Genomic DNA, 25,589 nt, shown 5'->3' with positions numbered 1-25,589 from the left:
TCTTATTGAACAGTATTTCTTTGGGGGAAGGGAATTAACATTGCTTACATTGAAAGAATTACTGATTAGCTTATTTTGTCTTTGAAGGAGCTTCCTGGCCAATTAAAAACTCCAATCAAAGAAGATAAGGCCTAGACTGACTACACATTTTTGAATATTGAAATGCAGAGCTAACACCAGTTTAATACCTTTTATCTTTAAATGCTAATTTCTCCAACTGGCTTCTCCAAATTATATCATCCTCTGTTTTATTGAAGAACATCAGCTTCACTTTCCTTAAAAGAAAAAACAACAACAACTCAAAAAGAACTATTTCGATTACATTAAACACACGCATGAAAGGAAAAGTCTAAACGTAAAGTGGCATGAAATGTTTTTTTAGTGCCAATTAGGTAACCAAAAGTATCAAAAATAAAAGAATCAGGTTAGTAAAACAGCTAGGACTGGAGGGCATCGGGTAAAAAATGGTAAATGAGGGAATGAGAATATGTCTATTAAGGTCCACTGAGTATTTAATTAATTTAGAACACCTCATACTAATCTAACAGCCTCACAAAGGACAGTAATTAAAGATAAAATTACATACCTGAGACCGGGTATGTTAGTCAAAGCATAATTCAGTATTTTAACCATTGGTGTGAAGCCTGTTCCAGCTGCCAATAAAAAGAGATCTTCTAATTCTCGGAACTGGGATATTTTAAAATTGCCCTCAGGATTGCTTACGGAAACAAAATCTCCTAAACAATGAAATACAAACTAAATCAGAAAAAAAAAAAATCAGGGAAACGGAGGTTAAGCTACTTGAATTTAGAACACTGATGAGTAACAGGGTGAATGTATAACTTTCGGACTACAGCTTAGTCTTTAAAATGTATAAGGAGTTTTGGGAATACTCATTAAGCCCCCAAGTATACTCGGATTACATCATTCTAACCAAATTAATAATGAGGCTTTATTATACTCATTTCCCATAATTATTTTCCCAAACCATCTGGAGTCTCTAATTTACAAAGTAGTGACAAGTATTTAAGTATCCGTTATCAGTAAAGAACTGATTGCTAAACTAAATTATAAGTGCCTCAAAAGTAAAGTCCATGTATACCTGCCTTGCACAGTACAAGGTGGAGAATATATAACTCACTACTTTCGTATTGATTCACAGCCAGAGCAATAAAACTAGGAGAGAAAACTGAAATAGCAATGTATTCTACAGTCACGTGTTAGTAAATGTGCTAATGTCACCTCCATCAAATCTTTGAAAAAACCTATGATTAAAACAACAGCTGTTCTGAATTTAATGCCTATAAAAACAAAGACCAGAAACTGTACTTAGAGCACGTGACTTCTCAATCTAGAATAAGAATATTTGCAAAAAATCATTTGCAGTGCATTTGATATAATCACTGTGTACCACTCATATAAGAGAACTGCCTTTAGGACATTTCAGAAATTTCCAATGTAATTTTTAAAATAAAAAAAAAATAAAGTTAAACATTTTAAAAACAATTTCAAATACTTTGATTTATTTTTTTTCAATGCTCATAAATTTTCCTTCTTGTCCATAGCAGGATAGTAAGAATCTTGCAGTAACTGATGAATTAAGTATTGGAAAGGAACAGAAGCTCCCTGTTCTAGTTCAAAAGGACCATAAGATCAGAATATCTTCATGAAAAAGTAAGCTGGCTGTTTATTGGCGATGCCTCAAAGAATGAGGCTAACTTGAGTATTTTGTCAGCAGTCCAGTCTTTCCAATGTCAGAAAACTGATTAGACTCGGCAAGGGACCTGATTTTAATCGAGTTCACAAGATATTAAAGTAGGCCTACCAGAACAGCAATTGACTTACAGAAGGCTATCTGCACCTAGCGACCTGAACCTTACATACCCCACCCGAGGCATCTCATTCCCAGTATCAGAACATTTGGAAGGCCAAAATAATCATAAAAGAGTTGCTTGGTGAACATGGAATTGAAACAAAGAAGTGGATAATTTCATAGGGCAGCTCATGTAGGCCATGATGAGGCTTCACGAGTTATCACTACCAAGCCAGTATGTCACCCTCTAAGTGACTCAAGAATTTGCGCTATGTCTAGCTCCCCTGGATGAAGCTGAAAAAACACTGATCTTGTTCTTTGGGCTTTCCTTTTCCATGCTCCAGGCTAATTCTCCACCCTGCTCTGTTCACACAATCTCTATAAATAGGGTATAATAACATGGGTTCAGTTTCCACATGCTATATTACAATCATGCGTCAGTCTACCACAAGATGATAGTCACCTTCGCTAGATTTGCAGGCATTCCAAGATTCTTTAGGTTCACATTTATATTCAGTACTTTGATTTATGTAATCAAAGAGGACTAATCACATCCATCATGTAAAGACTGGCTTAACTTTCAAAATGCAACAAATTTTATTTCCAAATTTTAGTGATCTACTTCACTGGTACTCGATGTTACTGCTAAAGCTGTGTTAGAAATGGGAAGAGCACTTATACTGTTAAACAAAAGGCAGTGAAAAGTTGCAGATGCAGAAAATGGAACAGAAACAGGAACAGGGGTCTTGACATCTTAATAGATGTCATTATAGTCTTTTTATTAGTTCTTTCAAAGTACATTTATTGAGACCCTATTATGTGCCAATTGCCATGCTAGGTATGGGAACTACAAAGATAACACAATCTTTACCCTCAAACTCAAAGTTCTGTAAAGAAGGAATGTTACTTATTCCTATCCTAGAGCTATGAACAAAGTGTTAGTTACTGAGGGGTTCAGGAGAAAGGAGGCTTCATAAAGGACATGATATTTTGTTTCGGTCTTTAAAAAAAAAGGCTACCTGACAGGTAGAGAAAGGGGTGATAGGCATCCTATATGAGGCACCTGCATGTACCTATGAATGAGGATGATACACTTGTGGAACTCTGAGTAGTATTCACACAAGTAGTTACATGGAGAGATGAAGCTGGAGAGATCAGGAAAGTCTGTGCTGAGACATAATGACATACAGAGGACTTAATCAGTTAAGTAATGGACACCCATCAGAAGTTTCAAAGCTGCAGAACAACCTGATTAAATCTATCCTCAGGGTACTTTGGAAATGCAGATAAACAGAAAGAGAAAGACACAGTTAGAGGCAACTGAGAGAGACAGAGGTCATGAGAGAAATGATGAAGTCTTGATCTGAGAGGGTGGCAGAAGGGATAGAAAAGAATGAGTAAAAAGTGACTAGAACTTAGTGGCAGACAGGACTGGGAGGGCAAAAATGGAGTCAAGAATGACTCAAGCCTGCAGACTGGGTCCAGGACGAACAGTGATGCTGTAAATAATAAAAATGAGGAATGTGGGAGTAAGGGCAGGTTGGGTGGGACAAAGAGAACATGACTTCAGTTGTAGACATGTTGAATTTCATTATTACATGTAGATAACTAGAAGACAGTGTATGTAACATGTGATCCAATCTAGAACACAAATGAGGTTAAAAAAAGAATACTAACCAATATGAAGATGATCAAGCTCTGGTGTGAAGAGTCCAGCAGGATAGATTTTGATCAAAAAGTAGATGTATTTATTGTTAAGAAGAACTGGTTCCTTGAACTCTGAGAGTAAGAAATCAGATACAGGTGTATATGGCTTCACAATTTCAGTACCTAGAAAAAGTCATGACAAAGAAATTCAATTCTAAAAATCTCCAAAGCTCTGAATAATGATCAAACATACTAATTTTATGATGCTATCAGTACATATTTAAAACTGTACATCTAATGTATATATAATTCTAAGTATATTTTCTATATATAGTATGTGTGTGTGTGTAAATGTATCCCAAGCCTATGCATGCCGAAATAATTTACACAAATCAATACTTTACATATCATATAAACAATGTATTTTTATTAAGTGTGGCATAAGATGATAGGGATTTATGGTAATAAACTTAGACAACCATCTGCTCTATCAGGATATAAACTTTGTAATGGGCTACAAAAAAAAGGCATCAAAAGTTTACAAAGAGATATAAGAAAGTACTTACATAATAATTTTAATTATGTACCAAATTTTTAACAATGGGTACTGATGGCCACGGGGATCATTTGGGTTGAGAAAGGGAAGAATTTTACTTTACTTTATATATTTTGAATTGTTTTAATGTTTTGAAATATGTTACTTTGGCAACTGAAGGAAAAAATATTAATCCAACTAGCTCTAAGAATATAATATTAAAAAAATGGGATAAATTTAATAAGAATTCATGTTATATTTTTAGCTAGGCAAATTCCATAGAAAGAGGAGTCACCACAATTGAAAAGACCAACATCTTCTACGTGGCTCCTTGACATATACAGAATTAATCTACCTGTAAATTCTAATCCATTGACAGTAACTGCGCTGGGAAGCATACCAGCTATTGAATGACACCTGGCACTGGTGACGATGAAGGGAGGAACTTCCTAGAGCTGTGGTGGTATGTTGTACCGACCAAGTCCTGGCTGGCAGTTGGCTAGACTGACTGTGGGAAACACTGAGAACTTATGGGAGAATGTGGCCTTCTGCAGCTTTGAAAGGCCAAGAAAATGTTAGATGTGGCTAAGAAGAGCATTTAAAACAAGTACATAAGGTAACTTCAGGATGAAAACGAGGGGAAAAATTCCCAGTAAGGAGTATCTTTATAGAGCTGCTTATCCTGGTGGCAGATGGAAGGAAATCATTTATAATCATCCACTCCTTTTGAATTTTATAAATTCAACTCCATAAATGACACAAGCAGACGTGGTTATTAAGAGACACCGGCATGTGTTTCTAGTCGTTTCCCCTTACAGGACCACTTGGGCACTCCCTCACCTCTTCCCTTGAGGGTTCTGTGAGGAGTACATTTCAGTGCTGGTGGAACTCTCTCTCCCCGACTAGTGGCAGGGTCTTTGCCCCCACACGCTACGGTGTGGCTATGGCTCCAACATGTTGGAACGCTGCATCTACAAACCTAGAACTGGGCTATCACTCACTCAGCTGCCAGAAACATGTATTAAGAACCTCAACGGGTACTTCCTAAAAGATTAGTACTGATTTGGAACTGCTTTTAAATAAAGAAAATGTTTCCCCAAAGCCTCTATTACCTTACCTGCAATAGTTAGCTTGAGGTAAACATGTTGGCCAACTGGCACCTGAAGATGAGTGCTTGGTGGTAGCATCAGGCAGAACAGCTTCGTATCATGAGTAACGCCTTCCTTGGAAATTAACTGGCACTTTCTGTAGTACAAACCTAGAAAGCGATTCATTTTCTCTTATCGATGAGTAAATTAAATAAGAAGTAACACCAGACCCACTAAGTGAAAGCACAGATTCAGCTTCAACGCTTTCGCAAGCTTGAAATTCACTAAAATGCCTACGCACTTTAAAAATTCATCAGTAGTCTGAAAATCTTACAGTTGGAATTTCATTTTATTTCCTGAGATACCTATTTTCTAAAACCTGCCAGTACTTCTGTAGGTTGAAAAACAAACTACTAAGTGAGTCTTACTTCCTCATATCTAATTATAGCATAGTAAAAGCATTACATTTTAAGAAGTTAAAACCTAATTTATTTCTTCATAAATTCACTTTTTAAATAATTTCATCTTTTAAGCTGATTACTCACAGCTATATAACTACATTACAGATGTGAAAATATTTGATAATCAAGAAATCTACATTCTAAAGTCTTTTCTTACAGCGTGGTCTTAAAATTCAAGTATTTAAGGTTTAACAATATTAGTACTATGAAATAATTTTGATAAACACAGGAAAAATAAACACCCTATTTCTCTATGTTGTGTATAAATTATAGAACATGTTAACTGTCAAGAAATGATTAAAACAAAAAAAATAAAATTTTATGTTTAAGGGTGTAAGTTTTCATTACCTGGAAAATTAATTTAAATGAAAAATGAAAATTCCCAGTTTGTGCTACTAATATACAAATAAATAAAAAGGAACAAACTGTTTCCATAAGTACTGAAAATATTTAAAATTAATATCCCAAGCTCAGGAAATATATATTATTTGTATACATAGCAAGAGAATACTATTTAAGTTAGAAGAACTTGTTACAGAAATTCTGAAAGCATTAATATTTTCACTTACAAAACTCTTGTGGACATAAACAGCATGCCAGACTAGACTAATGATACTGGTTTGTTATTTCCTGTCTTACAAAACAGCATTTACAGAGATGGAAAGAAATCAACTCTGATAATTTATTTCTTAACCTAATTATTCTCACTTTTTTTTTTAACCTAAAAATATTTAAGTAAGTACAGATTTACTCCAGATTATAGGAAAAGTGAAGGCCCAACACTTAATAATCAATGGTTTATGGAAAATTAAAATTCACTTATAATCCTAAGAAATCATTTTGGGCATGGTTTCATCCAACTTCTCTTCTTCCCTTGTCCCTTCGGGCCCTAAAGACCCTGGTCACTAAATCTTTCCACCTGCCCCCCTGGTAGCTCAGTACACACATAAATTTAGAGTGCAGCATAACACACCAAAACCAAGGGGCATTACTGAAGTCACCTCATTCTAGTGCCAAGGCATAGCTCAGACCAGATTGCAGCTAAAGGAATCACTGTAAAGTTATCCTAGAACACCTAATCCAGTATTAGACTGACAAAGGATCAATGGACATAGGCTCATCTAGAAGGAGAAATGAAGGTTCAAATGATTTCCTTGTCCCTTCCTTTCTGGGACCCAGAGTGAGAACACAATCAGAGACCCACATACTATATGTCTAAACATGTAAAAGTTATAAATCAGATGAATAACAGTTAAATAAAATATGTTCTTTGCTGTACCTTGAAATATACCTTCAAAATGTCCTAGAAGGTTAGGTTCAAATTCAGGATTCTTGAACTCGTCAGAGTTCTATGCAGGAAGATGGCAGAGGGATGAGAGCCCCCCCGCCACCCACTTCTTCTCTCACCTCAGGCTCTGCCTGATACTGAGAGGAGCTTTATGCAGGTGTGGACACACCAGCCCATATGTTTAAGTTCATCCTCTTGCTTTCCTCATAAACAGCCTTGGCCACTCCTTGAATGCAAGTGAAGTTGGGGCCATTTGAGCAGGAATTCTGGGTTCCAGATACCTAGCGTGCAGTTGTTGAAGGAAAGAGGGTAAACTGAGGTGGACATTTCTTGGCCTTGCATACTTCTCATCCTGTGGGAGGGGCATGACCAGAAGAGAGGAGGAGTTCTCTAAGTCTGGAGTCCAGGGCAGGGTCTGAGGGTCTTTAGTGCTCTCTTACAATGACATTGAATGCATGCCCTTCTGAAACCGTTACTGCTGGCTGAAAAGGTTCATGTTCTGACTTGACAATTTCAACTCTAGCATTTGCCAGAAAGGATTTGCTGCAGGAGGTATGCATCTCCTCAATTATATTTCAAACACAATGAAAGCCTGGGTTACAGTAATTTACGGACACTTCTTTTTAAGTTCATAGAGTATTCTTGCTATTTAACACCCAAAAGATAATTTCAACATCTTGCCTATAAGTCTGCCATAATTTCAAAGAACATCCAGGTTCTAAAAGTTTAGGAAACACTAAAGACAGTTTTCATCTTTTAATTACACCGAGGAGAGAGACGGCACAGACAGATGGCTGTGAAATATATGAGGAGAAAAGACCGGAAGGAGACAAGCTGGCTACTTCAGGCTGCACGGTGCCATTATTTAAGTGTCAGGTTTTTGGCTTTGTAAGCATAAATAATTATACAAGAAAATGAGAAACTGAAATAAATATAAGATGGTGAAAGAGAAGCATAAGACAGAAAAATTTCTGTCCCAAACACCTAACTTCTCTGAATAACATACATATGATATTACTCAGGGTAATACTGAAATACTAAGGATAATATGATTAATTTGGGCATACTCTTTTCTTCTGGCTGAAAAGAAACTGTATTTTTCCTTCTAAACAGAATTTCACAAGGCTCAAGTCTAGACTAAGCCTTCAGTGGGAGAGAGAACACAAAGAGAACCCTGGTTACGAGTCCACACTGCCTTCCATCTGGTCTTCAACTCCTACTTGAACTTAGTACACTTTTAAAGCACCTATCCATTCTTACTTTCCCTACTGGAAACAGAGGCTTAGAGAAGTTAAATAGCTTGTGCAAGGTCACAGAGCAGCTCGAGAAGATGTGGGAAGAGGCAAGATGGGATTAGAGTTTCTTGTTCCAGTTCATCGGCTTTGTTCAAAAAGTGAGAAGCCACTGTTCTAGACTAGCTTATGGTTTGGTGTCTTCCTCCCTGTTCTAACCATGTCAGTTCAAACACAAATACTTATAGATTATCCCTCCATCCTTTACAACTTCCTACTAACTATTTAATGTACAGATTAAGGAATCAGTTCAGCAAGTCAAGATTCATCCCAGGTGTATCTCTTCTTGAATATTCTCATTCTCTACTATTCTCATCAACCACACTTTTTCTTAGCACTCATTACTACTTTTGATCACCTAAATGTCATTTACTTACCTCCTAATTTGCAATCTACCTTTACTCATTTATTCCTCCAAGATCTTCCTGAACCAATGTAGGGCAACCAATTAGTGGGACCACACACTTAAAAATGCAGTCCATGGAAAAGAAACAACCCCAAACATACTAACATCTATAATAGTTAAAAACATATTTATGTACATACCTAGATATATCCACACAGAAAAAAACACAACCTACAGCCATTCAATACAATAGACATTCCACTCAGAATCTGTCATAGTTCATATAGCAGGGGCCAGGATGATTTGGCCTTGCTAGCTATTTCTACCAAGACAGTGATCTTGATGAGCAATGAACCTGACTGCAGGGATGATATCCAGAACACTTGAGTATAAACTATTTTCAAGCACTGTACAAATGTTTAACATTTTGACTACTGATAAAATAATTCAAACTTATGAAGTTATTAGAATATCTTCCTATACTGATGATACAACAAAGTTGGAATATTACTCTTAAAAGAATTACATAACCACTTATTTTGTTGTTTTTAAAAAATTATTGAGGCTTTTCACTAATTTTGATAAAGCTTCCACTTAATCTCTAGTAGTTTAAATATCCTCACTCAAACCACTCTGTATATATGAATAAGAACACACAGGCTGCCTGGGTGGTTCAGTCAGTTAAGCATCTGACTCTTGATTTTGGCTCAGATCATGATCTCAGGGTCGTGAGATCAAGCCCCACATTGGGCTCTATGCTGGGTGTGAAGTCTGCTCAAGATTCTCTTTCTTAAAAAAAAAAAAAAAAAGAATACATCCACAACTTGTCTTCAAACACTAAGGATGATAAATAACTGTGGATACATGTCTATTCATATATTAGAATAAAACACAATGAAAGAGAATGCTCAAAGACTGAGAATTCTCATACATAATTGTTAAATTAGTATTATCAAATCAACAGTAAAGCACAGATTCCTTTTTGTTTTAGCTATTGTTAAAAATATTCCTAAAGTTATAAAGATGTTTTACTACCTCAGACTGATGGGAACTGAATCTTCCAAGGTGAGGATTTTGTGGAGTTAAACATAGGAGAAAGGCAGCTCTTTCTCCAAGACTAGATTCAATGGAGTCTTAGACCAACACACCATTTAGCAAGACTGTCACTAAATTTGAACACCTCTATACCTATCACCTTTCCTCTCTTGTTCTGTAACTAATAATGCAGCCAACACTGTATATTCAAGTGCCTGAATCACCTGAATTCTAAGGTTTTAAACTTCTTCCATTTTATCTTTTAATTCAGTAAATAATTTCTTTCTCAGTTAGAGTCTGCCCCATCTACTCTGTGTTTCTTCAGATTTCATATTTGGGCCATTCTAACAGAGACGAAAAAAGACAGCAAGAATGCCAAAGCATTGTATGGTTACTGAGTATGCAACAACTTCACGTGTGCTGGGCAGAGGAGAGAACTGAAGAGAACAAAGCACAGGGAAGTTTTTCTTTGCTACTTGCAGTACTTCTTCATTTCTAGTAATTTTGAATGCTTATTTTAGGCAGCAAAGAAACATGGATGGATAGGCAAAGATTGGGGAGAGGTGTGGGCTGGCTCTTCTTACACCTGCAAGATGGTCTAGTCCATGGTGAGCAAGCAGCTTGCCTGCAGAATCATGGGCCCTACAGAAAGGCTCAATTAAAGGATTGCTTAGAGTGTGTCCACAAGCACATTTACAAGTACAGACAGTACACCTCAGGGGCATGTGTGAGTGTGTGTGTGAGTGTGTGTGTGTGTGTGTGTGTGTGTGTGGTATCTGCATTTAAGAAGCCATTATGAAAGTATAGGTCAAACCGTGCAAAACTGTCAGCTTCCTAGGTTAAAAATAGTAAAATATCAACAATTTCACATAGTTCAACTTAGATTAAAAAGAGTAAAGTTACAGATTCAATACATATATTTAGGATAAAGGTTTATAAGTGGCTGCTGACATCAAAATTGTGACAAAATTTTTTAAACTCTTCTTTACAATTTTGTATCCTGATGTTCATTTACTAAGGTGTTTGTTGGCAAATCTATAAAACTAACTCTGTCTCATGATCAAAGGCCCCACAGTAAAGGCAACTGCAATTAAAATAAAATTTTAGGTTGGCTACAGAAAGAGTAACCCAATTACCTATCAGTTGCTGACCCTTAATAGACAAACAAGGTCCTCAGCCATCACACACACACACATACACACTATTCACTCATAATCATCACCTCTGGGGGAGAAAATGGGAAGCATCCAACTTAAAAATGGTAGTCTAGTTCCACTGATACTATTACATTTGGATTAAAGGTTAAAATGAAGTAGTTTCTCTTCTCTAATTATGTTCTTTGCTTTATTTTAATCTTTTCTGTAAGTAAATTCTAGATTTGCCATGAGAAGGTATCACATTAAAAGTTTTAGATTTACATGCTTATTTTCAAACAAACTTCATTTAGCTAAGAAATTTTAATAAGAGTAAATCAGCATGCTAGTATTGTAAGAGTCAATAATTTTAACATACTGAAAACCCAGGACCATGTGATGGACTGTAAACATTTGACATTACTGACAGCAACTTAATTGTAATAATTTGATGATATAAGTATTCAGCTTTGTTAGTGACTAATTGACAATTTCTGTCATGATTTAAGGAGTAGAAAGAACAAAGAAGAAATTATCTTTGCTAATTCAGTCACATAAGTAAACACATCCCCTAAACTCTGAGTCATTTTCCAAAGTGGAAAACCCAATTCAATGAAAAATACCTGCATTGCTTCAATTTCAGACAAGAAAGCTAAAACTAACTGTGGTGGTTCATGACTCAAGCAGAAATTTATGGCAGAGACAAAAGAGTTCAGGGAAAGCCTTGGGAAATTACTGAGAAAACCTGAGTGATGCTCATTTTAACAATTTCCAAATGGAAGTCACCCTTTATTCTTAGTATCATTTATTTCTTGGACTTGGCTTTTATCTGGTTTGCTATGATTTTCAATCACTAGATAGACAATATCAGGGCAAGAGATTTCACTTTAATAATATCTCTTTTCATTCTTACTGTCTTTTATCTGTTTTCTTCTGATCTGCTGGATCACACTATTATTCCTCTATGTTCTCTCTCCCTTCCTAATACCGCAAAATTCAGACCTCTGCTCCCATAAAAGAATTCTATTTGGGCCTTTCCCCACTTGTGGCTTACATTTTTCTTTCTCTACAACCTGCAAAATGCTGGCACAATAAGTACCTAGTAACAATTTGAAGCTCTTCCTGGAAAACCCTTCATAGTTTCTTGTTATTTGTTTGAAAGTTATTTTCACAACATTGCTTGAAATTCACCTCTTTCAGGGAATCACTCACAATAAAACTCATCCACATCTGTTTGCTTGGGGTTACCTTGGAATATGCTCAGTCTGTACTACAGAACTTGCTCTTGTTAGTCTGTCGCTTTATAAAAAAGTATTCTTCAATCTCATGTCAGTGTATGTTCTTTCATTTGGGAAAGTAATTAACACAGTGCCTAAAACAGCTTTCTACTCACAATGTCTACCCAAAATAATGCTACCTGATAACTTTTCTGAAATTAAATATTATCCACAAATATAACTTTGTAATTTTTAAAATATTTATAATAATTTTAAATATTTAAAGATGCTAAAGTGAATACATGCAGTTAACTCCTTCTAACTCCCCTAAAATAATAGCAAAGGGGTGTGTGTGTGTGTGTGTGTTTGGTTGTTTTTTAAGGCATAAGCCTGCAAGCACCGAAAGAATAGAAATAAGAAAAAGCAACAAAAACTTTAGGAGCTGACAAGGCAAAGAAATGACTGGCAACTGACTCAGCATACTCAATAATGCTGATCTTAAATTAGAAGTAAAGAAAACCAAGATTTGACTCAGTTGTAACAAAAAATCCCTGAAGGCTCAGAAATTGGCAGGACGAGTTGTATCTGGAATCAGAGTGAAGGTGTAGCTGAACAACCACTTTCTGGGTGAAAGTTCATTTAAGAAATCTAGATGCTCCCACCCCTCACCTCTTCTGAAGTCTTCCCCTACTTAGCATAGCCACATAACTGACCCTCTCCTATTCCGGGAAAACATTAGAAGTGTACTCTCTAGAGTGGGTAAAACAAAGGGTCTCTGGATTGGGTATATGTTATAGGCTGAACTGTGTTCCCCTCAATTTTCCTATGTTGAAGCCCTGTAACCGCCAGTACCTCACAATCTGACTACTTGGAGACAGGTTCTTTTAAAAGGTGAAAATAAGGTCATTAGTGGGAGTGATCCCTAATCCAATATGATTGATATCTTTGTAAAAAGAGGCAATCAGGGGCACAGACACACAGAGGGAAGATAATGTGAAGATGGCCACCTACGAGCCAAGGACAGAAGCATCAGAAGGAACTATCTTTGCCAACACCTTGATCTTGGACTTCTGGCCTCTAGATTGAGAAAATAAATTTCTGTTATCAGGCCACCCAGTCTGGTACTTTGTTATGGCAGCCTTAGCAACTAATACAGTATGCTGTATTGGACTTCTGAAATTCTGGGTGCAAAGTAGGAGACTGTCCACCCTCGAGACTCTGACAAAATACTGGCATTGAACTCGGGAACAAGGAAACAATCCACCCATATAGTTAACATTACTGTCAATAAGTCACACCCACATGCACATTTCTGAGCAGTTTTTAGAGTTCTACCCCCAGAAATATGAGCAGATAGTCAAGGATGAGCAGACCTTCAAAGAAAGCATCTAACATGAAAGATAGACTAAAACAAACAAACAAACTCTGGGGACACAGGTTACACAGGGAGAGGGAAACACAAAAGCTCTATCAGTAATTAAAAGATAAGAGAGGCTATTAAGAATAGGATGCTAGGGGCACCTGGGTGGTTCAGTTGGTTAAGCATCCAACTCTTGATTTCACCTCAGGTCATGATCTCAGGGTTGTGAGATGGAGACCTGTGTGAGGCTTCATGCTGGGCATGGCGCCTACTTAAGATTCTTTCTCTCCCTCTGCCCCTGCCTGCCCCTCTCTCCCTCTTTTAAGAAAAAAAAAAAAAAAAAAAGAATAGGATGATAAAACAAAGGAACAGAAATCAAGAGTTCTTAGGAGTTAAAAATATGAGAGTAGAAATGAGTAACTCAGTAGAAGAGCTGAAAGACACAGCTAAAGAAATCACTCAAAAATAGAAAAGGGCAAAATTGAAAATAAGAGAGAAAAAATGAACTATTTAGAAGTTTAAAAGGTTTAAAATAAGAATACTTCTAGACAGCAAAAACAGACTATGAAGAGAAGGAAAATCAGTATTTCTCAGAACTGAAGGTCATAAGTTTCCATAATGAAAAGACAGCACAAAGGAGAAAGAGCCAACATGAAAAATGAAAACAGACCCAAATTAAGGCATATCAAATGTGAAATTTCAAAGAGCAAGTCCTGCCAATTTCCAAAAAGATAGTGTACATTTACTATGTGAAAATTCATTGGGTAGAACACTTATAATATTCATCCCTTTCTATAAATGTTACACTAACATTAAAAACCTAAAAAAATAAAGGAAAAAGGGAAATGAATGAAGAAATGAAATGAAGAAGGAAATGGATTACATCCTTTAGAAATAAACTGAGACAATGGTTTAGATAAGCAGAAAAAAATACACACGTCTCCTTTAATATAAAAAATTAGATGTGCATACAAGGTATAAATTTAAACTTGGTCGGGGGAATTCAGAGAGGGAGATAAACCATGAAAGACTATGGACTCTGAGAAACAAACTGAGGTGTTTTAGAGGGGAAGGGGTGAGGGGATGGGTTAGACTGGTGATGGGTATTAAGAAGGGCACGTACTGCATGGAGCACTGGGTGTTATACAAAAACAATGAATCATGGAACACTAATGATGTATTGTATGGTGACTAACATAACATAATAAAATAAAATTTAAAAAAATAAACTTGGTTGTGCACCTTTTATAAAAAGGAACCTGAAAGAGTAAATGGTTGAATAACAGACTAAGCACAAGTGGGCTTCCCCATTCAGATATCACTATCTAATAACTTTGTAATGTCTAAATATTAGATAGTGGAGGCTGAAATTTAATCTCTATTAAAAACAAAAGAGTTTTCCAAACAAGTAAAAGCTAAAGAAGTTCATCACCCTAAACCAGTCTTACAAGAAATGTTAGAGGTACTTCATTAAACTGAAAAGAAAGAGCACTAATTAGTAACAAGAAAATAACAGAAAGTATAAATTTCATTGGTAAAGGTAAATATATGGTAAAGGTAGTGGATTAATCATTTATAAAGCTAGTATGAAGGTTAATGACAAAAGTGATAAAAATAATTATAACTACAATAATTATTTCAAGTTTACACAAGAGAAAGGTTCTTATTAAATGTGACATCAAAAACATAAAACGTGGGTGTAGGGAAAGAGTAAAAATGTAGAGCTGTAGAATGCATTCAAACTTAAGTTGCTATCAACTTAAAATAGACCATTACAAATATAGATTTTTATATGTAAGCCTCATGGTAATCATAAAGCAAAAACCTACAGTAGGTACATGAAAGGTAACAAAAAAGGAATCCGAAGAGTAACACTAAAGAAAGTCATCAAATCTCAAAGGGAGAGAGCAAAAGAAGAAAGGAACAGAGAACTACAAAACAGCCAGAAAACAATTAACAAGATGGCAAAAAGCACATTTCTATCAATAATCACTTTAAATGTAAATGAACTAAATCCTCCAGTCAAAAGACAGAGAGTAGCTGAATGAATTAAAAAACAGGACCCATCTATATACAGCTTACAAGAGACTCCTCACTTTGTGAGGAGACACACAAATGGAAAGCAAAGGGATGAAAAAAGATATTCCGTGAGAATGGAAACCCAAAGAAAGCTGAGTTAGCTATATTATATCACACAAAATAGACTTTAAACAAGGACTGTAATCAGAGACAAAGAAGGCTTTATAACATAATGATAAAGGGATCAATCCAACAAGAGGATATAACATTTGTAAATACTTATGTACCCAACAAAGGCTAGAGTACCCAAATATATCAACCAAATAATAATAGACCTAATGGGAGAAACTGACAATATAGTAATAGTAAGGGACTTTAATATCCCACTTATACCAGGAAGGAAATCAATAAGGAAACACTGGCCTTAAATGACACAATAGACCAGACTGACTTAATAGATAAACACAGAACATTCTACCCAAAAGTAAGTAACAGTAACACATTCTTCTCAAGTGCACAAGGAACATTCTCCAGGATAGATCATATGTTAGATCACAAAACAAGTTTAATACATTTAAGAAGATTAAAATCATATCAAACATCTTTTCCCACTATAATGGTATGAAACTAGAAATCAATCACAAGAAAACTGAAAAATTCACAAATGTGTGGAGATTAAATAGTGCACTTGAACAACCAATGGATCAACAAAGAAATCAAAGGAGAAATCAAAAAAACTTTGAGACAAATGAAAAGGAAATACAACATATCAAAATTTATGGGACACAGCAAAAGCAGTTCCTAAGAGGAAGTTCATAGTGCTAAATACCTACCTCAATAAACAAAAAAATCTCAAATAAACAACCTAGCTTCACATCTCAAAGAATGAGAAAAAGAACAAATGAAGCACTAAGTTAATAGAGGGAAGAAAATATTAAGGATCAGAGTGGAAATAAATGAAACAGAGACTAATAAGACAATAAAAGAGATGAATGAAACTAAGAGTTGGTACCCTGATTAGATAAATAGAATTGACTAACCTTTAGCTAGACCCACCAAGAAAAAAAATAGGGCTCAAATAAATAAAATCAGAAACAAAAGAGAAGATGTTACAACTGGTACCACAGAAATATAAAGGATCATAAAAGAATTCTATGAACAATTATATATCAACAAATTGAACAACCTAGAGGAAGCAGATAAATTCCTGGAAACATACAATCTTTCAAGACCAACCATGAAAAAATAGAAAATCTCAATGACCAATTATTAGAAAGGATTGAATCAGTGAGTAAAAACCTCCCAACAAACAAAAGTCCAAGACCAGATGTCTTCACTAGTGAATTCTACCAAACATTCAAAGTAAAGTTACTGGCCAATACCTTGATGAACATAAATGTAAAAATCCTCAACAAAATATCAACAAACTGGACTCAACAATACATTAAAAGGATCATACACCATGATCAAGAAGGATTATCCTAAGGACACAGGAATGGTTCAACACCCACACATCAATGAATGTGATATACTACATTAATAAATGGAAGATAGAAATCATATGATCATCTCAATAGATGCAGAAAAAGCATTTGACAAAATTCAACACCCATTTATGACAGAAACTTTTAACAAAGTGGGTAGTGAGGAACACACCTCAATGTAATAAAGGTTGTGAATAGCAAGGCCACAGCTAACATCATCCTCAATGGTAGAAAGCTGATCAGGAACAAGACAAGGATGCCCCTCTCACCACTTTTATTCAATATAATACTGGAAGTCCCAGTCACAGTAATTAGGAAAGAAAAAGAAATAAAAAGCATCAAATTAGAAAGGAAGAAGTAAAACTGTCACTATTTGCAGATGATATAATATTATATAGAAAAAAACCCTAAAGACTCCACCAAAAAGCTGTTAGAAATGATAAATGAAGTTGCAGTATATGAAATCAATACACAAAAAAATCTGTTGCATTTCTATACACTAATAATGAACTATCAGAAAGAGAAATTAAGAAAACAATCTCATTTACAATTGTATCAAAAAGAATAAAATACCTAGGAATAAATTTTTTTTTTTTAAGATTTTTTATTTATTTATTTGACAGAGAGAGACATAGCAAGAGCAGGAACACAAGCAGGGGGAGTGGGAGAGGGAGAAGCAGGCTTCCTGCCGAGCAGGGAGCCCGATGTGGGACTCGATCCCAGGACCCTGGGATCATGACCTGAGCCGAAGGCAGACGCTTAACGACTGAGCCACCCAGGCGCCCCAATACCTAGGAATAAATTTAACCAAGGAGGTGAAAAACCTGTACTCTGAAAACTATAAGATATAGATGGAAGAAACTGAAGATGACAAATAAATGGAAAAAAATACTGTGCTAATGAATGGTAGGAATCCATGAATATTGTTTTAAAAAAATGTCCATACTACCCAAAGGAATCTACAGATTCAGTGTAATCACTATCAAAATACCAATAGCATGTTTCACAGAACTAAAATAATTAATCCTAAAATTTGTATGGAATCAGAAAACCCTCAAATAGCCAAAGCAATCCTGATAATGAACAAAGCTGGAGGTACCATACTCCCAGTTTTCAAACTATACCACAAAGCTATAGTAAGCAAAACAGTATAGTAGCCATAAAAACAGACATAAAGATCAATAGAACAGAACAGAGAACCCAGAAATAAACCCATATTGATATATATATATATATACATGTCAACTGATTATATAATTTATGACAAAAGACGCAAGAATATATACAATGGGGAAAGGACAGTCCCTTCAAATAAATGGTGCTAGGAAAATAGGACACAACAGGCAAAATAATGAAAATAGCTTATTATCTTATACCATACACAAAAATTAAAGTAGATTAAAGACATGAATGTAAGACCTGAAACCACCCACTCCTAGAAGAAAACAGATGGTAAGTAAGCTCCTTGACGTTGATCCTAGCAATGATTTTTTGGACCTGACATCAAAATCAAAGGCAACAAAAGCAAAAATAAAGTGGGACACTACATCAAACTAAAAAGCTTCTACACGGAAAAGAAAACCATCAACAATATTTGCAACAAACTCAACACCAAAAAAACAAATAATCCAGTCAAGAAATAGGCAGAAGACATGAACAGACATTTCTCCAAAGAAGAAATACAATGGCCAACAGACACATGAAAAAATGCTCAGCATCACTCGGTATCAGGGAAATACAAATCAAAACCACAATGAGATACCACCTCACACTGGTCAGAATGGTTAAAATTAACAACTCAGATGTTGCCGAGGATGTGGAGAAAGGGGAACCCTCTTACATTGGTGGGAATGTGAACTGATACAGCCACTCTGGAAAACGGTACGGAGGATCCTCAAGAAGTTAAAAATAGAGCTGCCCTTTGACCCAGCAATTGCACTACTGGGTATTTATCCAAAGGATACAAACATAGAGTTTCAAAGGGGCACACGCACCCTATCGTTTATAGCAGCAATATTTACAATAGCCAAAAATGGAAAGAGCCCAGATATTCATCAATAGATGAACGGATAAAGAAGATGTGTGTGTGTGTGTGTGTGTAATGGAATATTACTCAGCCATCAAAAAGAATGAAAGCTAGTCATTTGCAATGACACGGATGGAACAACAGGACATTATGCTAAGCAATATAAGTCAGTCTGAGAAAGACAAATACCATATGATTTCACTCATATGTGGAATTTAAGAAACAAAACAGATGAACATAGGGGAAGAGAAGGAAAATAAAATAAGATGAAAATAGAGAGGGAGGCAAACCATAAGAGACTCTTAACTATAGGAAACAAACTGAGGATTGCTGGAGGGGAGGTGGGTGGGGGAAATGGGATAATTGGGTGATGGATATTAAGGAGGGCACTTGATGTAATGAGCACTGGATGATATATGCAACTGATGAATCACTAAATGCTACCCCTGAAACTAATAATACAGTATATGTTAACTAAATTGAATTTAAATAAAAAATTAAAAAAGAAAAAAGAAAACCATCAACAAAATGAAAAGGAGGGCGCCTGGGTGGCTCAGTTGGTTGGGCGACTGCCTTCGGCTCAGGTCATGATCCTGGAGTCCCTCGATCGAGTCCCGCATCGGGCTCCCTGCTCGGCGGGGAGTCGGCTTCTCCCTCTGACCCTCCTCCCTCTCATGCTCTCTATCTCATTCTCTCTCTCAAATAAATAAATAAAATCTTTAAAAAAAAAAATGAAAAGGAAACCTGAATGGGAGAAAATATTTGCAAATCTTATATCTGATAAAAGGTTAATATCCAAAATATATAAAAAAAACTCATACAACTCAATAGCAAAAACACAATCAATTAAAAAATAGATTAAAAATCTAAAAACAAAATTCAAAGGACCCAAAGAGACATTTTTCCAAAGAGGACATACAGATGGCCAATAAGTACATGAAAAGGTGCTCACCATCGCTAACCACCAGGGAAATGTAAATTAAAACCACAATGAGCTATATCACCTCACACCTGTGAGAATGGCTATTATCAAAAGGACAAGAAATCACAAGTGTTGGCAAAGATGCGGAGAAAAGGGTATCGTTATGCACTGCTGGAGGGAATGTAAATTGGTGCAGCCACTATGGGAAACAGCATGGAGGTTTCTCAGAAAATTAAAAATAGAAGTACCATATGATCCAGTATGCCACTTCTGGGTATTTATCTGAAGAAAATGAAGACACTAATTTGGAAATATATGTGTACCTCCATGTTCATCACAGCATTATGTACAGTAGCCAAGATATGGAAGCAACTTAAGTGTCCACTGATAAATGAATGGATAAAGAAGATATGGTATGTATGTATATACAGATATAGCTATTTTAAAAAAGAATAAAGGCCTGCCACTTGCAACAACACGGATGGCTCTTGAGGATATTACGCTAAGTGAAACAAGTCAGACACAGAGAGACGAATACTGTACGATCTCACTTACATATGGAATCTAAAAAAACGAAACAAAACAAATAAACAAACCCAAGCTCATAGATACAGAAAACAGACTGGTGGTTGGCAGAGGTGGAGGTGGTGGGGTGGGCAAAATATGTGAAGAGGGTTAAAAGGTACAAACTTCCAGCTATAAAATAAATAAATCATGGGGACATAACATACTGCATGGTGATTACAGTTAATAATACAGTAATGAATATTTGAAAGTTGCTAAGAAAGCAGATTTTAAAAGAGCTCATCACAAGAAAAAAAAGTTTTTGTGACTGTACAGTGATGGATGTTAACTAGACTTACTGTGATGATCATTTCACAAAGTCTATAAATATCAAATCATTGTTATATACCAGAAACTAGTATATTATATGTCAATCATATCTCAATTTGATAAAAGGAGGAAAACAGATACAATGTCCTTTTACAACTTCTTACAGGGAGATACAAGGGCCCTTTGGCCCCTCCCAAAATAGCCTTCCAAACTCTCGTACAATTGCACCACTGACACAACAATTTTATGAACACAGGACACAAAATAATAGCGCAGCATACCTGTATCTTTCTTTGGAATAAGTAAATTATGATTCTCTAGGGGGTGCCCAAGACGTTTCCAAGAAGTATTCTCTTTTTTCTTTAGGACAATCTCTATTTTTCCCACATTCTCAACAACCTGCACTAAAAAGAAGATAAATTCCATTTGTATTCATTGAAACTAAACATAACACATTACTTTAAAATCAGTCTTTCTCAAACAATACAAATGTCCTGATCTGATACGAATAACAAGGATCATTATTAGTAAGAAAAGACTCTATACATATTCGTCAAAATTGTTTATGCCTTAAATGATATTAAATCCAGCTTATTTTATTTTATGAATCAAATTAATGTTTTTCAAACTAATTTATCAAGGGCCAAACTAACATGTATTGCTAGTTTTCATACAAGCTCAAATACAGCCATGACAAGTACTTAACACATAGCTTTAAAAAAAAAAAAAAGGAGGGAGCTAACATATACAAATTAGTCATTGAGTGGACCTATAAAAGCAAATTTAATTTATACTCTTCCATTTCTTAATTGGGATCTGAGGGGTTCTTATGAATAAATTCAGTAGATCAATACTGAACCGAGTAAACAAAGAAAAAGCCGCATGAATCATTATAAAGTACATATGAATCTTAAATAATTAAAGACCTTTTAGGGTATCTTTTAATTTTTGACTGAGTTCAGAATATATGGGTATAATAACAATATACAGACTTTTATATACTGGTTAAAGTTTATGAACTGAATATGCTTTTAAGGATCTAAAGTATATTTCAGTTTGTCTTTAGAAACAATCTATTCATTCCTCAAGGTAAACACATAATTCAACAGCAATTTAACAATAACTTCTTAAGATAGTCAAATACATTCATTTCAATGAGCACTGATTTGAAGCTTAACCAATACAGAAACATGGTCCTTGATTTTAATTTATACAATTTACAGAGCTTGCTACCATATATAGGAAAGAGAAAGCACAGAACCAGTGTAAGGTATTCTGACAGTACTTTAAAACAAGAAATTACATATATATATTTTTAAATATACACATTTACACATATATGTGTGTATATATCTCTATATATCTATATCTATATAATGAAATATAATTCAGCCTAAAAAAAAAAGAAAGAAATCCTTCCATTTGCAAGAACATATGAACCCGGAGGCTTTATGCTAAATGAAATAAGCCAGACAGAGAAGATAATACTGCATGGTATCACTTATATGTAGTATCTTTAAAGAAAAAAAAAGTCACATACTCATTAAAAAGAGAGTAGAATGGTGGTTGCCGGGCTGGTGGGGGGCGGGGGCGGGGTAAGGGATGGGGAGAGGATGACAAAAGGGTACAAACTTTCAGTTAAGACATGAATAAGTCTGAGGACCTAACGTACAACCATGGTAACTCCGTTGATAATATTGTATAATTCCAATTTGCTAAGACAGCGGTCTCACACGCAAAAAGGAAATATGTGAGGTGATGGATGTGTTAACTTGATTGTGGGAATCTTTTTACAATGTATACATATATCAAATCATCATGCAATTAAATCTATTATAATTTTGTCAATTACACATCAATAGAGCTAAAAACAAAAGACAAAAAAACAAGAAACCACTATTCTATGAATCTTCTGTTGTTAAACAGCTTTGTGAAATCCACATTGTACTTTTATATGCAGCAATATTCATAACTTAATATGCTCTGTGAACATTACACATTTATGTATATATGCCTAAGAAAAATTTGTCTGCTCTAGTATATTTCTACAAATTGCATGTCAGGAGGAGGGCAGAGACAAGGAAGGAAGGAAGAACGGAAAGAAGACAAGAATTTTAGAAGAAAATTAGGAGAGAAAAAGGAAAGGATAAAAAGATGAAAGGAACAAGGAGAAAGAAAAAAACGGAGAAAAAACCTGAAACCAGAGGGAGAAGAACATATTTATAAAAAATTAATGTATTTATTTATACAGAAAATGTCACATCTTTGTTTTGCAATATGAAAATCTACATATGAAAAATGAGACAAATGCTGATTTTCTCTTTCTCTCTCTCTCTCTTCCTATGTATGTATATATGTAGGTGTATATATACACATAATTATTTTTTGGTAGCTTACCAGAAAAATCTTCTTGAATTTCATGACTTAGCCCTAGGAAAGAAAAGTAAGTCTAGTTAAAATCCAACTTCAATTCACACAGTCTATGAACACCATGTAAGATCATCTAAACAGTTCTTACATGCACTATTTCAAATCTCTCAAGCTAAGTAAAACATATTCTGATAGCCAGGAGAAAAAAACTGTACACAACCCAACTGTCCAACTGTTTAAATATAAATACATACAGGCTTTCAACTTTTCAATTTCTCTCCCTACTAAAGAGCAAATCCCCAATTGCCCACAAGTGGGTAACCACACTAGTCCAAAGCATGGTCCCAGAATGACAAACTTACAAGCCAAGAAGGGAACAGGGTAGGTAGGGATGCAGCACCTGCAGCACGCATGTTCTACTGTGTGCACAGGTACAGATGTGCGTACAGGCCAGGCTTGGGTCTGGCTCCATTTTCTCTTTCTTATTGTTCTCTAAGGTTGAATATTTATTCAGCTATTGAAAGAAAATTACTGAGTATCTATGTGTTACTTTCTAGGCATTATCGATACAACAGTTAATGAAAGAGAAAAACTGCTGCCGTTATGGAAACTGCATTCCAGAAGGGGGAGAGAGATGCAAGAAATGTTTTTACAGACATCAGCTCTAAACTTCACTGTGTTAATATGGTTATCTGAAACTTAACAATTCTGCATTATTTTAGTCTTTCCGATCCAGTATCAGTATTCAACAGTGTCATATTTTTTGACTATGGAATTTTTGTTTCTTTTGTATTGTGTGTTACATATTGTTAGGTATAGTGGGAACAAAATTAGCCATAAAGTATTTGAAATATAATAGATGGTGGTACAGAGGTTTTACTTAAAAGAAAAATCATGCAGTGCTAATGAGTAACGTATACTTTTCTAGACATCTGAGTGTTTGGTTAAAACTCTCCCCTAAGAGGCAATATACATTAGATCTTTTATTTTCTTTTAAGATTTTTTTATTTATGAGAGAGAGAAAGGGCACAGGCAGGGGGAAGGGCAGCGGGCAGCGAGAAGCAGACTCCCCTAAAGAGTGGGGAGCCAGATGCAGGGCTTGATCCCAGGACCTTGAGATCATGACCTGAGCCAAAGTGAGACACTTAACTGATTGAGCCACCCAGGCACCCCTCCCTATGCGTTAGATCTTATGCTAAGAAAAAATAGGACAAATTATTTCTAGAAGAAAAGTTTAAGGTTCTAGTTTGATTAATCTACTAAATGGAGAAAATAGGAAAGAAAAAACATTTATCAACTCTGATCAAATTCAAGACAAAAGATACTTCATTAATACAATAAAGCAGTGAACAGAATCCTGAGTCAGCTGATGTCTGGGGAATCAGTCTCTGTTTTGCAAAAGTAAATGATATGTTCTTCATATAAGAACGCCTGCTTAAAACACAATTTTCTTGCTATTGTTGTTGTTTTTACTGCTTCATTTCTACCTTCTAACTAGAGTAACATCACCTTCATTAGAGAAGAAAAGGGTGAAATCCTAGTGTCATTTGGATGAAAAGCAGATTAAGAATCTGGTATTTTTGATTCCAGATTTTAGTTCCTGGTTTCTTTCTTCTGATCTCTCATTTCTCAAAGCAGACAGAAGTGATTGTATAGTTGATCTCTCGTCATGAAGGAACAGGCGGCTGAGGAATACAACACAACCTTACGGTCCATGCTGCAGCCTCTGACTTCCCATGACAGAGCCGGCAAAAACCAGGTCCATGGAACTAGCACTTCGGGATGGCTGCTTGGTAGGAGCATGTGACAGGCCTCCAGAGATTTGTTTGTAGGTGTCAAGTAAAAGACACTTAACAAAGCCAGGAAAACAAATATTTCATATTATGACTGATTTTGACTGCATCCAATTACTTAAACTTGGGAAAAATGAGGTCATGCTGCCATTTCCTAGCCCTATCATCAGTATAAAGAAAAAACAGAATAGAAATTGATCAAAAGTGACAAACCAATTGACAATATCAGATAAAATATTATAGCTACCTAGACTGTAGACCAAGTTATTGCCAACCTTAAAGGAAACTGGAGTTGTTTCCATTAATATAAAGTACTTACCCATATGTATAATATATGAATAATCCTTGATAATTGTTTCTGCTCTAAAGGAATCATCCTGATGATCAACTATTACTGAGTCTAAGTTAATATCCTTGAACAGAAAGCAAAAAGAGAAAGATTAAAAAGTAAAATTTTCCCCAAATTTCTACAATTATACTTTTAAGATGATCCATGGATGTTCATATGGCACTTCTTTATAGAATTCACAAGATGAGTAAAGGTAGTTAATCCTGTTTTTTTTCTCATACAACCCAGTTCTCCTTCAAAACACATAGTGCAATTTTTTTTTTTTAAAGATTTTATTTATTTATTTGACAGAGAGAGAGAAAGAGAGACAGCGAGAGAGGGAACACAAGTAGGGGGAGTGGGAGAGGGAGAAGCAGGCTTCCCGCTGAGCCAGAAGCCCGATGCGGAACTCGATCCCAGGACCCTGGGATCATGACCCGAGCCGCAGGCAGACGCTTAACGACTGAGCCACCCAGGCACCCCCACATAGTACAATTTTAATTATACATTTGTCTCTGCTTAATATCCACCTCACCTACTCATCTCTAAGCTCTAAATGTATGGGACTATCTAGAATATTCCTTAGTACCTAGTAGGT

At 35.5% G+C, this 25,589-nt stretch overlaps 1 protein-coding gene across 2 annotated transcripts in view; it reads right to left on the bottom strand.

Moving 5' to 3' along the window:
* LOC118001146 (cytochrome b5 reductase 4) overlaps positions 1 to 25,589 on the bottom strand; it is an 85,583-nt gene that overhangs the window by 14,653 nt on the left and 45,341 nt on the right. For both annotated transcript variants that reach the window (XM_034991130.1, XM_034991131.1), the window contains 7 exons: positions 24,983 to 25,076; positions 22,898 to 22,930; positions 20,782 to 20,904; positions 5,113 to 5,253; positions 3,491 to 3,643; positions 587 to 737; positions 189 to 275 (listed from right to left, as the gene is read on the bottom strand). In XM_034991130.1, coding sequence (XP_034847021.1) covers positions 189 to 275; positions 587 to 737; positions 3,491 to 3,643; positions 5,113 to 5,253; positions 20,782 to 20,904; positions 22,898 to 22,930; positions 24,983 to 25,076 — 782 coding nt within the window. The remainder of the gene's footprint in view (positions 1 to 188; positions 276 to 586; positions 738 to 3,490; positions 3,644 to 5,112; positions 5,254 to 20,781; positions 20,905 to 22,897; positions 22,931 to 24,982; positions 25,077 to 25,589) is intronic.

Source organism: Mirounga leonina, unplaced genomic scaffold (genome assembly GCF_011800145.1).
Source record: "Mirounga leonina isolate KUSES-001 unplaced genomic scaffold, KU_Mleo_1.0 Mir_53, whole genome shotgun sequence".
NCBI classification, from domain to species: Eukaryota; Metazoa; Chordata; class Mammalia; order Carnivora; family Phocidae; genus Mirounga; species Mirounga leonina.
This window is presented reverse-complemented; position numbering and strand designations above follow the sequence as displayed.